This window comes from Acinonyx jubatus, chromosome C2 (genome assembly GCF_027475565.1).
Source record: "Acinonyx jubatus isolate Ajub_Pintada_27869175 chromosome C2, VMU_Ajub_asm_v1.0, whole genome shotgun sequence".
Lineage (NCBI taxonomy): Eukaryota > Metazoa > Chordata > Mammalia > Carnivora > Felidae > Acinonyx > Acinonyx jubatus.
In genome coordinates this window covers 22,557,462-22,574,901 of record NC_069384.1, presented here as the reverse complement: position 1 = coordinate 22,574,901, position 17,440 = coordinate 22,557,462, and the positions used below count along the sequence as shown (strand labels likewise).

At 32.8% G+C, this 17,440-nt stretch overlaps 1 protein-coding gene across 4 annotated transcripts in view; it reads left to right on the top strand.

Moving 5' to 3' along the window:
- The window catches only part of NCAM2 (neural cell adhesion molecule 2), a 517,977-nt gene that overhangs the window by 342,839 nt on the left and 157,698 nt on the right, over window positions 1-17,440 (top strand). For all 4 annotated transcript variants that reach the window (XM_027041783.2, XM_053220659.1, XM_053220660.1 and 1 more), the window contains 2 exons: window positions 1,352-1,512; window positions 3,651-3,796. In XM_027041783.2, the coding sequence (XP_026897584.1) occupies window positions 1,352-1,512; window positions 3,651-3,796 (307 nt within the window). The remainder of the gene's footprint in view (window positions 1-1,351; window positions 1,513-3,650; window positions 3,797-17,440) is intronic.

Genomic DNA, 17,440 nt, shown 5'->3' with positions numbered 1-17,440 from the left:
AAAATATATAAAAATACAGCAACATATATATCTACATATATATAGAGAGATATCTATGTATCTATATATATATATAGGTATACATTTGCTTTTGGTATTTTACAAACCCTACTTTTGGACCCCACTCTTACGATATTTTTGCACATTTCATGATATCTTTAGAGATGTCAGTAGAAACTGGAAAAACAGATGCTAATGAGTCATAGAAAGATAAGTATTGTATTAGGATATGCACCATACCTAGCTTTTGGGTAAGTGAAACCAGAATTCACTGGAATGATCATTTAGTGTGTTGAAGAAATTTTATCTCATTCTAGGAATTTTTTTAAATAATTTTTTCAGATATTTGTTTTTAAATTTAAACTTGTGTAGACAAATAGATACCCCATCCTCTAAGGACAGATCCTAAACGTTTTACATCCATGGGCCTTGCAATCAATTCAATCATTCAAAATACCATTATACAAAAAAAATGTAGAAGGAAAACTAAAGAGAACAAAGGAGGAGGAAGAGTAAATAAGGAGAATAAACTTGAATGGAAGGGAATATACATTACAAGAAGGTTCCACACATATTAAGGGGAACTGTAGAAATTGCTTAAGATTTAAATATATTTAAAATATTTTTTACTATAAGTATTACAGGCAAAAATTGAAAAACATTGTTTTAACAGACAGCACAAACTGGAATTGGAAGAGAGTGAAGACTATTTCAGTTCAGAAAGAACTTGGAAAATATTGAAAATTATTGATGTCTAAGAGGGAACATATCTAAGAAAAGTGATTTCTTCTCATTAATGAATTAAGTCATCATATTCAGCATAATTTCTCTAACTGCACTTGCAAATAATTGTTTCATCTTACCCCTTTATTGGTAATACTTATTTGCAATATAAATTGGTAATGTATTTAAATTGCATTTACTTTGAAACTTCTTTAAGGAATATTTCCATAGAAACTATCTTAAATGTGTCCTAGGGACCTAGTAAATGTGTGTTGACTCACCAACATAAAAAGTGTATATAGAATTAAGATCAGCAACACAAAATTTTTTTTGCTAATAAGGTAAAAATTGAACGAATGTGCTTTTTTGCCGAAAAAGAGTGTTATGATTTCAACATAGCTCAAAAGTTACTCTTGTCTCTAAATCCAAAGCAGTTTTCAAGTATAATTTTAATGCCTAGTAATTGAGTTTTCACTGAGCTACTAAAAGTACACTTGTGATTGGAATATAGCCTTGTCTATCAATAGCCATGAAATGATTGACAATGAGTGATCAAAAAATTGAGTACAATCTCCTTCTGAGTTATGAAGTCAGATTTATGAAGATCAACCTCTGTTTTCTTCTTTAGGAATGGCAAGTTCATTGAAGAAAATGAAAAATACATATTAAAAGGAAGCAATACAGAACTCACTGTCAGGAACATAATTAATAGTGATGGGGGTCCTTATATCTGCAGGGCCACAAATAAAGCAGGAGAAGATGAAAAACAGGCATTCCTCCAGGTCTTTGGTAAGTATTATAGCATAGTGGTTAAAATTATGATGTCTAGAGGGAGGTCTGAGTCAAATTGTACTCTGTTACTTATATGTCACTAACTTTCCAAAATTAAATATCATTTCTCATCTGAAATATATTTTAGCATTGCAGCTACCAGATAGAATTATTTTGAGAATTACATGAAACGATACATGTATATTCTTGTAAAATGTTGGCTGACTCATAACAGAAGATGGAAGAAAATTCATTTAAATTACACATATTGGGATCCGTTACAATTTATATATAATATGGGTTGGTCTTCATAAATCTTTAAGTGACACATATTGAGATTAGTTGTACTTTGAATATACTTCAAAACAATACCTCTATAAAGCTGTAATTAGGAAATGTCTATGTGTAACCATTAGTAAATACTCCTTTTTTCATTTTTTTAAAAGGAAATATGAATATCTTCCATATTTACTAAGAGCCATATTGCCTTCTTTGGGGAACTTACAAAAAGTAGATAACTAGTAAGGATTTTAAAATTATTATGATTGATTTAGCTTGCATTTATGTTTGTACGAAGAACAGCAGTTTTTCTAGTGTATTTAGAATATATCATTGTCTTTAACAACCATAATACTAAAAATTAAATGCACTAATAATAATTAATATGTTTTCTCCATTTTTCAAAACACTTATCAAAATGATTTCACAACGAAGGGCAGGGAAAGGAAAGAAGGAAGATTCTTTAAGAGTAAGAAGGACAATGGTTCATGCAGAGGAAAAAGTAAACAAACTTAAAACTGTTAGAAATTATAGGAAGCCCTTATCTTGTTATAGCACTATTCCTCACTTAACAAGGTTGTTCTCTTTAAAACCTACACTAAATAAATATGACTCAGTATAAAAATAAATTAATTAATTACAGATGATAGTTTCTGAGATAATCCCAAAAGGTAGATATTCTCAATTTGCATCAAAGAGCTCTTATGAAATATTAGGGTTTTTTTCTTATTAGGATGGCAGTGAATGAGAACAGAGATAAATAATAGAATGTTTCTAATACTTTCATCTTTTCAAATAGAAAATACTGCATGGTATTTTACATTGCTGTTGTAATCACTTTTGTATAGTAACACTGAACAAATTTGTATTATGTTTGACACAAAATCAAATATATATGTAGTAGAAATCTACCTAAATCCATTAAAGTCAAGGGAGTAAACACTGAGTTAGTAAAAAGTATATATGCCATATTTCCTATAATAGGAACCTAATTTTCTAAGATTAAAACAACTTATTTATATTACATGATTAATTCCATTTAAAGATTAAATAAACTGTTACTTTTTTTGAAATAACAAGTGCTAGCTTTTATCCCTTTGTGGTGTACCAAAATATAAGTACAGATAATACGGTTTTACAATCATAAAGCTCTGTGGTGTCATGTAAATTTGTGGATAGACATAGCTTTTAATATAAAAATAATTTAAATTAGGAGACATTTTTTCTCATTTTTGAAGTCATAATTATAAAGAAATTATTAGCCAAAATACCTAAAGTATTGTTAAAATAAACTAAGATAAAATAAATCAATTGGAATATCAAAAAATAACATGTATATATACTTACTTCATAAATATTTTAAATATTATGCATAATTATACTTCATACATATTCAAGGTATAGTCATCATTTTCCTTCTTTGGTGAAATCATTTTTAGAGCATAAGAGATAATCACTGAATAAGCTGATGTCACACATAGACACACACACACACACACACACACACACAGAAACATAGATACTCTGAGACTTTTAAACTGGAAATTTTAATTTTATTGCATTAAGAGAGGGAAAAAAATAATTAAGTGTCTTTTAAATTGCAAAATTTTGAAAGGAATCATAATTTGTATGCTGGTTTCTAAGCCACTTCAAATTATTTTTCTGATAATCGATGAGAATTATTTTTAAAGTTTTTTCTTCTGTGCGTTCAACTGTCTCTTGGCACTCCTTTAAAGCAAAGCAAGCTGCGGGAACTGCCACAAAGTTGATAATTTTGTACTGGGCTCATGTGGACTCAAATGCCTGCCATGGCTTTTAAGTCTGAGTGGTAATATTTTCCTCCCATACAGATTGAGTAATGTATATATTCTTTACAGTACAGCCTCACATAATACAGCTTAAAAATGAGACTACACATGAGAACGGTGAAGTCACGCTTACATGTGAAGCAGAAGGGGAGCCTATTCCAGAAATCACTTGGAAAAGAGCCGTAGATGGCATCACGTTTTCTGAAGGCGATAAGGTAACAGGAACTCAATATCTAGTGATTTTCAGTACCTTTGTGTTTTCAGAGTTTTTGCCTATTATTAAATCTCACCGTGGACTCCAGCTTCTCAAGTAACTTGTAGGAATACAAGAAATGGTTTAATTTTTAAAAGGGTAACTCCACCACAGGCAGCCTAAAAATAAGGTCAGGGGAGAAAAGAGTGAAAGTATAATATTTAAAGATGTTTTTCATTAAGCCACAAAATATTAGGTTATTGATAATCTTAAGTTTGCTTTCATGGACTTTTGGCATACTTCGAGTCTGTAAATTTTCTTATTGCAATTTTAACATCCCCCCTCCTGTATCCAGTGTTGTGAAAATGGAAGTCATTTACATTCTCCAGATGCTGGTTGTTATTAACTCTTTACTCTTTAGAGTTGTCTTCGTGTAGCAGAAGATTAGGTTGCTGCTTTCATATAATTTAGAATCTAAGAAAGAGAAGTAACTGCAACAGCATTCTGGCAATTGTCATTCCCATGTAAATTGGTGACCTGTCAATAGAATGCATTCAAATTACTAAGAAATGAATTAGTAGGTTTTCATTATTGCTATTTTTCATAATTACTGATATAAAACTCCAAAGTATAGAAGAAAGTGAAACAGAAAGAAAAGAGAGTGAATTAATGATATGATGGAACTGTCATTTTACACGTATGAAAGAGGGTAGGATTAAGCTTGGATTTCTTTTCTCAATATTGAAGAGAAACTCCTTTAAATCTTTCATTAATTTAAATCAAGGTCTGCAAAACATTTCTGAAATGTAAGTGCATTTGACTTACCAACAGTGATAGCAGAAAAATTTGAAACCACCTTATTTGAAATATACTTTCTGTCCCTCTAACACGTTATGTAATTTTTTAACATGCTGACTCCATAAATTGACAAAATAGCCATTTACCTGTTTATTTGCTATTTATTCTTTGCAAGAATTGTATTCATATATATGATATATATATGTATGTATCATATATATTATACATATGATATATCACACTTATTTACCTCATTTTCTCCTCATGATGACATTTTTTTTAAAGTTTATTTATTTTGAGAGAGAGAGAGAGTGCACAAGCAGGGAAGAAGCAGAGACAGAGAGGGAGAGAGAATCCCAAGCAGGTCCTTCACTGTCAGCGTGGAGCAGGGCTCCGACCACGAACCCGTGAGATCATGACCTGAGCTGAAACCAAGAGTCTGACACCTAACCAACTGAGCTACCCAGGCACCCCAAATGATGGCATTTTTTAAGACCTTGTATCACTTTTGGTAATAGTTATGCTGTTTTTATTTACTTATTTTATATATACAAATTGAAAATCAAATTTATAAAATATCTTTTGGCAATCCAGAGAAATGATATAGAGTTTGCTTTCAATTTTTATTAACAGGAAATCATAGATATTATTATGGCACAGTTGCAAAATCTGAAAGGACTTATATTTTAGATATATAACACTGTAGGTGATTGTTTTTATGTCAGTTTAGTATATTTCTTGAGACAAGATCACTCTCAAAATAATGATTTTCATATCTATAAAGCCTTATTAAATATACCTTCATATTCCTAACTCATGTTTTCATTATTTTCCTGACCACTCTAAAATTCTTAAGAGTTCTCATCTTAAAGGTAGTATTTACTCTTCATTTAATAGATGTTTCTTTATGTGTGTACCAAAAATGAAAGATACATTATATTCAGTTATTTTATTAATGAAAAGTTAGAAAATAACCAGAAGGTTGTGATATTTTATTTTATAGTCTAAACCCCAGGCCACCCAAAACTATATACAGAAATTTCTTCTCTAGTAGTTATGAAAAATAATCAACTAGTTTTGTTTGAAAAGAACTTTCCTCATGGGAAAGATTTATTAAGGATTTGGAAAGTCTAGGACTGGTATGTTAGCAGACCTCCCTTCCCATGGAATAAATGTTAGGAGTCCATGAGAAGTTGCCTAGCAAACATTGTGTTAATGCATCTTAATAAACACTGTATATATATTGTCTCAGTTTGTGTTCTGGTATCCTTATTACATAATAAATGACGCCAGAACATAGTAGCACAAAGCAACCATTTTCTTTTGCTCATGATTTTGTGGATCAAGAATTTGGGGAGACTCAGCTAAGTGGATATCATGAGGCATTTCGAATATGCTCAGAAAACATGTAGATGTTTTCTGTAGCTATAGTTTTGCAGATTGATTGAACTATACCTATTAACATACCATAAAATATCCTTGCAAATATGGTGTCCTTCAGAAATTACAACAAAAAATATGGTGCTTCCACACAGAGCTCTCTTAAACTCATGAGTATCTCAATTAATTCACTTTAATGCATTTTGTCTACATTTAAAATAATATATATAATTTTGGAAACTTTAGGAAATTTCAAAAGCATGTGTAATATGTAAGAAAAATAGTGTCCACTTGCTTTAAAAATATTTTCTTAATATTCATTGCTACTTCAAAATAGTATTTTGTTCTTCATTTTTAAAGAAATTTCAGTTTTCACTAACTTTTAGTTATCCATTTATTGAAGATTTCTAAGCACTTTATTTTCATGCAACTAAAATATTATTTATAATTTTCCATAAAATATTGATTTACCAGGGTTATCCAGAAACCATCAAACTGACAGCTTGTTATTAACAGATTATCTTGTAGTCATCTTAAGATATATTTGTTTATAAAAATCAGAAATCCCTAGCCTCTTCATTTAATAGATGCTATATACATAATTTTAACAGTATATAAGTATATACAATAAAGTTTAAGACAAAACCAAAGCTATCATTGTGGAATATAAAATAGCCATGGATTAAAAGTTGTAAATTGTTTTGCAGTTTACAAACTATGCAATCTAATTTTTTGTGTTAAAATCTTTATTTTTATTTATTTTTATTTATTTATTTGAGACAGAGAGGGAGAGAGAAAGCAGCGGGTAGAGAGAGAGGAAGAGAGAGAATTCCAAACAAGTTCCACACCATCAGCGATGAGCCCAGCACAGGGCTCGATCTCACAAACCATGAGATCATGACATGAGCCAAAGTCAAGAGTCAGACGCTTAACCGACTGAGCCACCTGGGCACCCCTAAAATCTTTATTTTTTTTTTAATTTTTTTTAACGTTTATTTATTTTTGAGACAGAGAGAGACAGAGCATGAACAGGGGAGGGGCAGAGAGAGAGGGAGACACAGAATCTGAAACAGGCTCCAGGCTCTGAGCAGTCAGCACAGAGCCCGACGTGGGGCTCGAACTCATGGACCACGAGATCGTGACCTGAGCCGAAGTCGGACGCTTAACCGACCGAGCCACCCAGGCGCCCCATAAAATCTTTATTTTTAAAATAAAACCATGTTTCTTTCACAGGGTTGACCTGGGGATTACGTAAGATTATATTTGTCTTCAGTGTGTTGACATAGTCCCTGGCATTAATACTTGCCATTTATTTTAAAAGTTTCTTTATCATTCCTTATTATCATCCTTATTAATCAATACATGTTAATATGTGTAAGATTATAAATATTGATGAATTTGTATGGGAAGTCATGCAAAATGTCACACATCAAAGTTTAATCCTAATTTCGTCACTTTGATGTGTCATTCACTATATTACCTCTTATATCTAACCTCAGGTTTTGCATGTCTAAATCAGGATAATAAGACATACCTGGAAAAATATTTCTGAAGATAAAATGAGAGTTCACATAACAACAGGGGCTCAGGTAGAACTCCCACATTCTATAGCAATAAATATTGATTTTAAATAGACTCACATTGTACGAAAAACTGAACAGGTCATTAAATAGGAAGAAAAAATGCTACATGCCACAAAGCAAGATTACTTAACAGTGCTTTGTCCATAAATTTTCGAAATATGATTTCAGATTCACAGGATAAACCTGGTGTCTTTTAAACATTTTTAAAGAAAAATATTGTTACTTGTTATGTTAAGAGTAAATGGAAGTAAAAAGATCTACAGGGAGTGATTTTGACTTCTAGAATTCTTACAAAATAGTAAACTAACAGCATGCAATCCCATCTATATGAATAGAATTTTTTATGTAATAATTACAAAGTGCTTGTAATATTGTCTGGGAGATGTCATCTCACATGTGCCATTTATCCACTCTTAAGATACAGAATCTATAATTATTTTATTTCTGTTATACTTGTCCTATATAGTAAATTATAGGCCTTCCTCTACCAGAAATTAATCCCACCCTACACTGATAAGAAGTATTTGAAATGTATAGCAATAAGTTATAACTGTCTTAAGCAGAATTTCTTGAATTTCAGTCCCTTGGCAGTGAGCTTTTCTCTTTACTGTATGCATGGTGCTGCCTGTTACACTGTTAGACACTTACTTTTCTTTAAATTAGTTTTTCATTTATTCTAATCCTAACCAAAAATACCTGTGGAATCAAAAGCATGATGACACATTACTTATATTTTTAAATATCATTAAAATAAATACCAAACTATAAAATAAAAATTGTTGGGGCACCTGGATAGCTCAGTCAGCTAAGCATCCAACTCTTGGTTTCTCCTCAGGTCATGATCTCGCAGTTTGTGAGTCCCGTCCCACAAAGGGCTCTGCACTGACAGTGCAGAGCCTGTTTAGGATTCTCTCTGTCTATCTGTCTCTGTCTCTGTCTCTGTCTCTCTCTCTCTCTCTCTGCCCCTCCCACACTCTCAGAATAAATAAATAAGCTTAAAATATTTAAGGGGTGCCTGGGTGGCTCAGTTGGTTGGGTGACCGACTTCGGTTCAGGTCATGATCTCACGGTTTGTGAGTTCGAGCCCCGCGTCGGGCTCTGTGCTGACGGCTCAGAGCCTGGAGCCTATTTCAGATTCTGTGTCTCCCCCTCTCTCTAGCCCTCCCCTGCTCATGCTCTGTGTCTCTCTGTCTCTCAATAATAAATAAATGTTAAAAAATTTAAAAAAAATAAAATAAACTTAAAAGATTTAAATAAAATAAAAATTGTTTTTCCAAGTCATACTAAACTTAGTATGTGTACCTTCACTGGTACCACACTTTTAAATACTGCTTTTGTGTCAAACATACTTTGAATTAATATGATGCCAAGTTTACTTATGAAATTCTGAGGACTGGAACACATTCAGACATATCCTTACTGGGACAGAACCCATTCTCCATCCTCTTATTGTTGGATCCAACCACTTCCCTCCAGTAAATAAATATGTTTCATTATTAATTAATGGCTAAAGAGTTTACAGATCATAGTAACAGAAACTCATTTAGTTTCAGTCCTTAATTCCAAGTGGTCCTTTCAAAATGATGCAAATAAGTGCAATAAATAAAGCAGAGTGATTAACCTCAAAACAATTTCTTCCTATTTTTGCTAAAGTAAAATATGAAAGTCTAGTCTTATTCTGTGTCTAGATCAATTAAAATCTTTGTTATTAAAATAATAGGATTTTCTGTTCTTTTACATTCATTTTGAAAAATGTATCTTTCTGGGTCAAAGAAAGCAACCTAACTGACTTTAGGTCCATATTGCTTTTTGTTGCTTCCAAGAGATGTATTTAAACTGAAACTTAAGATTAAAAAAAAACTAGACATGAATAGTTTAACGTTTAGTTTTGTACTTACATACAAAAGTCATAGTTATACCAAAATGGTCATTTCTATTTTAATAGTGTGGAAATGGTGAGCAATTTTCTCCATGAATTTAGGCACTCTGCTCTGGTTGATACTTAAAATGCTCCTGCAGACTAAAATACCAGGTCTGAGGGATTTCTGGTGATTATAAGGATAGGCAGTTCTTTCACACAACTCCTTGAACAAAAATAGAACGTTGTAAACGTTATAACAATTTAGATATCTCAGCATATATTTATTATTACATGACTTCATTATTATTACATGCATTTATTCTTATATTATTTTTTTATGCTGTGGGATATTATTCTTTATTGTGTATGTACAGCTGTGGACCTAAGGACTTTTTCTGTTTTTAAAAAATGATTTATTTAAATCCCTTTTAATGAAGGCAGAAGGTAATGAAGTGACTGTTTCACAACCCATGACAAGCTCCGCTAAAAATTCTTAGATCTCTTTGATATAAAAATATGAAGATTACATTAACCTTTTCTGTGTTTCTTTTCTAACTCTAAAGCAAATATGACTCCTTGAAAAGATAAATTGCAGAAAATGTAAGCAGTAAAATAATCTTTAAAATGATAGGATTTCATATGACTAATGTTTTCTTTATCATGTACCCAAATTCATTTAACAACTATCAACAAACACTACTGTTTGCATGAACTGTGTTTGTTTGCAAGAACTATGCTAGGCACAAAGAATGCAGCAGTGAAAAGATTTTCCTGCTTTATGGTACATACAATTTAGAAGGGGAGATGGAATCAAAGCATATTTAAAATCCACAGTCTTTCCCTTATGAATATGCAATTTTGAATTATGCAATTTTCACATCCAAAATATCAACTTTGAGTATGTAAGTGAACTTTTACAAGGCTACGAATACAGCTTTGGCATATTTTTCTGTCCTATCACAGACCCAGATGGACTTGTTCTTCTGAGTGGCCTCTGTATTCACGCATGTTGGAAAGTAGGTCTACTCTCATCAGAATGTTTCCACTTGCGGCACTTGGGTGGCTTAGTCAGTTTAGCATCCGACTCTTGATTTTGGCTCAGGTCATGATCCCATGGTTTGTGAGTTCAAGCCTCACAACGAGGTCTGTGCTGACTGCATGGGGTCTGCTTAATATTCTCTCTCTCTCTCTCTCTCTCTGCCCCACACCCCTGCTTACACTCTCTCTGTCTCTCTCAAAACTAAACAAATAAACTTAAAAGAAAAAAAAAAAAAAGAATATCTCTACTTAATTTGCTCCAGGCTGGTAAAAATTGCTTAGACTCCAATTTAAAAAACAAAAACAAAAACAAAAACAAAATCAAAATAATGGTATAATTAGTAGCACTTTGGTATTATAGGGGAAAATTTAAGATTTGCAACTTCCTTTTTCTCTTTAAATAGGCACCAAAATGATGGGGGTGCCTGGGTGGTTCAGTCAGTTGAGCATCCGACTTTGTCTCAAGTTGTGATCTCACAATTTGTGACTTCAAGCCCCACTGGGGCTCTCGGCTGTTGGCGCAGAGCCAGCTTTGTATTCTCTGTGCCCCAACTCTCTCTGCCCCTCCCCCAATGTGCGGGATCTCTCTCTCTCTCTCTCTCTCTCTCTCTCCTCTCATCTCTCAAAAATAAACATTCAGAAAAGAAAAAAAAATACCAAAATGAGATCAACAAATCCACAATTACTGATTTAAAAAAGAGAGACAATAGAGTTTCAAATGCCTACACTTTATTAAAAATGCTCTAGTGAAATGAAAAACTAAAATATGATGGCATATTTATAGCATCGTCTTTAAGTATGAAGGACAGTATATACATATCTTTTGTATATCTTTTAAGTAGCTGTACATCTGGGCACATTTTTTACAGCTGTATTTTTATTGCTTTTATGATGAATTTTACTTTTACTTTTTTATCAAACCTAGGAGATGCATTTAGGTATGCGGTTATGGGCAATTCTTAGTACCTGATTCAAAGACCAACAAAACAAAACAAAACAAAACAAAACAAAACAAAACAGAATCACAGGAACAGAGGCCAAAGTGAGAACTGTAATGCAAAAAACAAACAGGCAAACAAAACCAATAAAATGTTTTAGTAAATAATTGAAAGAGCAGTAATGATATACGTGTTCAAATATTTTAAAGACCACCATACGTATAGTTGAACTAGCCATATTGCTTAATGTGGGTAATTGTATGACAAAAGAGTGGAAATTTTAGAAAAGGCATATACTTTCCATGAATCAGAGAATACAGATAATGAACTAATTAAATTCCAAATGAGAGAATGCCCATTCTCTTAAATTAATAACGGATAAGTGTTTTGTAGTGGTTATAACATTGATTCTTTTTTGCAATTCCTAGATTTGCCATTTATCTGCTGTCTCATATCAGGTAAATTGCCATATTTCTCCGAGGTACGGTCCCACTGTTTATACACTAAGTCCCCATTAAGGTCTAACATTTCCTTATTCTGTAAACCTCCTTCTCAACTCAGTAGATAATCACACGTTTTTAATATATAGTTTCATTCCAATGTTAAGCCCTTTTTAAATTATTCACTAATTTTCAGTTTATGATTTGCAAATACCTTGGTATAGTGAGGGAGTGTGTTTGCAAGTTCCTTTTTCTGTACAGCTTTTCCATACAATTCAATTATGAGAAAAGTTAAGATTGCCTTGGTAATATCTTTACATTGGGGAAAAAAAGTCAACTTCTGATTGTAGAGAAGAATGTCGAAGAACATACTCCGGGCACCTGTAGATGTGGATGCCTGTCCCCCTCCCCGCCCTTTGGTAGAGATAATGGGCTGAAGGATTTTGTATTTGAATGACATTTTTAAGGTCCTTCTAATGCATTTTTTCATACTAGTGCTCTCAGAGCAATATTATAGGTCCCTGCTGGGCAATTGGCAAAATGGATACCTCTATTCCCCATCTGATGTAGGTGGTAGAATATAATTAGGCAGGTTGAAAATCTTCCTGGATGCTTCTGAGCTTGCTGAGAGGAGGGTTTTCAACCATTTATAGCTTCCTGAAATTTCTTTTCCAGCCCACAGCTTGAATAACAATTATCAAAGAAGTCAAGTCATAAGTTCAACATATTCTTTTAAAAACTACTTTTGAGAAAACTCTGTGAAACATTTTGAAAATAAAATGCCTTTGTTCTTTTTGAAAATACTATTTATTAATGAACTATTATTTTTTAAATGTATTGTAAGAATTACCACTTGGAAGAAACTGTCATCAAGTTTGTAAGGTGATAAATTGCTAGTTCACAATAATTGTTTGGGGGAAAATGCAATTTATATACCAAAAGTGATTTTGCTATGGCTTTGTAGCAGAATATATTTTCTCATGCATGTACTTTATCCTACATCAAATTCAGTTGATACTTATTTCTTCATATGAAGCAATCTAGTACTATCCCTGAAAAAATATAAATATATTGCAATAAAGAAATATGGAGATGTCAGTGCACACTAATAGACTTAAAAATAAATTTTATGGTTTTTGTAAGTGGCTATTTAGTGAATTAATATTAATTAAATTCAAGAAAAAAAAGATGAAGTAAATTTGAATAAATGCATGACAACTATGCAGTCATTTTGGTACAATTTAAAATAATACTTATGGAAAAATAAATTTAAATTATTGTATAAAAGACACAGCCTACCTGTGAAAATATTTAAGCACACATGTAACAAACAACTTGCATAACTTGTTTATGATAGGGGTTGGGGGTGGGACAAAAATCTCTTAGATGTAAATCACCTTGGCTATAATGTTGCGTTGTCATGATGGATGCCTTGCAACAGCATCATTACTGTTGTTTTGAAATCCACAAAATGTTCTTCTCTAGCTTTCTAAATCTCTTATCACAGCTTCCAGATTATTTTTAGATTCATATTTAATAGTGCATCCACTTATAAGAAAAAGGTATCTGTCCTTTATCAAATATGTAGAAGCAATGTAACTCTAGTATTTGTGGAATCCTACCATTTTTTCCCTGACCCAGACCACCCATCTTCCTCACTTCTCTTAATCCCCAGCCTAAATTTCGTTGTCTGTTAGTATAATTATGGCATTATATTCACTCCTCGATCTTTTTTGGCTTCGTGCAATATTTCTGGCAAAACACCACTCATGGTTTAATTAACCTCCATGTCTATTCCACACTGTGGTAGGACAGCTGAGCTTACCTGGAGGAAAAACCTGTCCTCATTCCTGAATGGTGTCTCTTTGAAGTTGTGGCCCACACCCAATGTTTGCACTTCGTGTCGTGTACCATTCATCCCACATTTTCCTGGTCCATTTTCTTGGCCAATTTTAGCTAACTACCTTATACATTTCCTCTATCCTCAAATTGGCAAATTTCCTCTATCCCCAAAAGCTTTGCTGATGACCTGCTTTGTGTTTTACTAAGAAATTAAACAAAGAAAACTTTAACATATGCTTACTACTACATCTACACTCATACATAACTGGACCTGTATGTTACCATGAGTGAAATATCTGAGTTTTTACATGGATCCTAGTACCCTCTCTAACATATGATGGATTCAGGTCTCTATTCTCACCAGTATTTTTCCTCAGTCAGTACCTTATTTATCATTCCCATCAACATTCAAAAATATTCTATTATTTTCCTTTTATTTATAAGTATGTTATACATAACATAATTTGTCTATTACATTTTATATGTTTATGTGTAACATACACAATTCTTACTACACATACTCTTCATACATGGGAGTATATTTATGTGTGGGTAAATAGCATATAGACAGGCAGATGATAGAAAGATAGAAAGATAGATAGATAGATAGATAGATAGATAGATAGATAGATAGATAATCCCATATAGCCTCCACAGGCCATCTGATTCTCTATCATCTGTTCAGAGCAAAATCCCTTAAAAATGTTGTTTAACCTTGATCTAATTTTCTTCCTCCAATTATCTCCTGAATAAAAACTTGGGTCATATCACTCCACTGAAACTCTCTGACAAGTTTACCAGTAACCTTCATCTTCTTAAATTTAATGGCAAATTATCAGTCCTCATTTTTTTTCTGCCTAGTAGCAGTAATGAACTGGTTATAAATTATCTCTTTTGCTTAAGGCATGTTCTTTGGCTTTCAGTATGCTCCTGGTTTTTCTTTTGTCACACTTCTCAGTCCTTTCAATACCCTTTGATCAGTTTTTGTCTTCTAATTGACCTCTAAGTGATCAAGGGCCCCAGTTTGGGGTCCCTTCTTGAATTCCTTTTCCTACGCTTATTCCTTGGACTTTATTCAACTACTCTCATGGCTTCGATTACCACTTGGATCCAGTAAACTCTAAATTTCAACCAATGAACTTCTTCACTGCCAGACAGCTCCCTTTGGATATTAAATAAATAGCTTAAAGTGAAAATACCCAGTGCAATTTTGTACATGAACTTCACATTTGCTTCTTCCTTAGTCATCCCAACCTCATTAACTGGTGACTCTTTCCTTCCAGTTATATAGACTGAATATATTGGAATCATCTGTGATTCCTGTCTATTCATATACCCATATTCATTTTCTTGTTGCAAATCCTGTTAGCCAAATTTTAAATATATCCTAAACTTGATTATTTCTTAACACCTACCTATTACTGCTCTGGTCCAAGCCATCATAACTGCTTGCCTGGATTGTTGCAATAACTTTTTAAGAGGTCTCAATGCATCCATCCTTGCCCCCCATTAGTCTCAATAGAAGAGCTAGATTGCCCCATTTGAAACAAGCAAGATAGGAGCGCCTGGGTGGCTCTGTCGTTTAAGCCTTTGACTTCGGCTCAGGTCATGATCTCACGGTTCATGGGTTTGAACCCCATGTTGGATTCAGTGCTGACAGCTAAGAGCCTGGAGCCTGTTTCTGATTCTGTGTCTCTCTCTCTGTGCCCCTCCCCCTCTCATGCTCTGTCTCTCTGTGTCTCTCAAAAATAAATAAACATTAAAAAACAGATTTGAAATAAGCAAGATAATATCACTCTTTTGTTCAGAAGCCTCCAATAGTTTTTCATATCATTTGGAAAGTCTTTCTATTACCTCCATGACTCTATATGGTAAGCCACTCTTCCAGTCTCTGTTATCTCCTTCCCCCCCTCATATCCTACTATTAAGATCAATTAGTTTCAGCCAAGTAAGATTTCATATTCCTCTATAATTCCTTGGATATTGCAAGTTTTTCAATGGTGTGTCTACTTTATTTACCTGGAACGCTGACTGCACAGAGCAAGTCTTAAGTGCAGTGAAAACAATCACAAATCTTTGATGTACTGACTGCAGTTTCCAGTACTTTCGAGTCTTCTGAGAGAGTTCTCGACTGCCAAACTGAAGTCTATATGATAGACTATTGACTTTTTAACAGGTATTAACTATGGATATATTTAGGTTAATTGTTGAGTTCTTTAGGTAAACTGAGGATGAAGTGCAGACCACTGTTCTTTCAATTACAAAATTCAAAGCCAGTTAGGAGCTTAATCTATAGCTGCAACACTAGAACTAATTTACTATATGGATATTTGCATTCACTCTGAAGTTCGCTATATCTAGAAGAGTCATAGGAACTGGATATATGGGACAGAATTTAAAAAACACAAACATGTAATGCTAAAGTAATAGCAGCATATCTGTTGATCAATAATTTGAATGAATTGATATAATCCTTTGATTGCTTAGTAAGTTAATAATTTGTGTATCCTTAAATTAAAATATCTTTGGAGGCAAAAGATAGAAAAGATAATTAAAGGAATCCCATACACAAGATACATAGATGTAGAAGATTACCAAGCAATGGAATTGCATGCTTTTCCTATGTGTACCATAGAGAAGATGTTGGAATTTTATTGAGGCCTATCTATGTCTTCCTATATTACAAGAATCATGCCTGGATGGCTGTTTTGATCAGTACCTTGAGATAGCACTTTACATATTTATTCACTAAGAGTATGCTTTTTTAGTACCTTCTCATAAAATGCTCTGTGGTATAATTATTTGACCTCTTCTTATACCTGCATGTTCCAACACCCAATTAGAGGCTTGATGAAAGCTGTTTCTCATCAATTTTATGTCTTGTAGCAAAGGTAGTATAATTTCCCAGACCATCTCTGCTTCCTGAGTCTTTAGCTCCACCATACTTTAATGATAATGTTCATAATTTTTCATTATCTAATGATTTATATGCATCAACTGTAAAGATTCATCACAGACCTGTCTGATCCATAATTTGGATTGTTTTATACAAGGTATATAATATAGAAATATAAGATTCTTTATCTTCTCTTAAGATTTTTGACAAATTTCACACTGTACCTTGTCTTTTCCGTGGTTTAAGGTGGTAGTATTGATCCATTTATACCATATTTGGGTACTGTTTTAATAAATCTTCTAGCTTTTCATTATGTGTGTGTGTGTGTGTGCGTATGTATGTATGTATGTATGTATGTATGTATTTGTGTGTATGTATGTATGTATGTGTGTGTGTGTGTGTAACATTTTAACTCTCTTCCTCCTTTGCATTATCTTAATAACTTGTATCAAGTCCTTTCTGAAGAGTTCCTTCTCTTTAATTGAAGATTTCTAACAATTATATAAAGTTTCATTTGTATATGCAGTCTTTCTTTTAACTTGCCTATTCTTTATGGTAGGTTACTATTTACTATAAAACAAGCAAAATCCAAACCACAAACAAAAGCAGGTCAATGGCATTTATATATTTGTTACATACAGTTTTAATTTTTAGCTATCTCTTGGAAGTAGGTTGTTTCTATGTATGTGTAACAAAATAATTTGATGAAATTGTGGTTTTTGGTATTCTGGTGTATGGTGAGTAGTTTTGGTTTTCATGTTCATGACTTATACAAAGCAGTTCCAATAAATACACACTGCTTTCACTGAAGATAGTTATGTTAATTATGTATGAGTTAGACAGCTTGAGAAGAGTTCACAGCATAGTATATGGATATATCTTTTACCTCC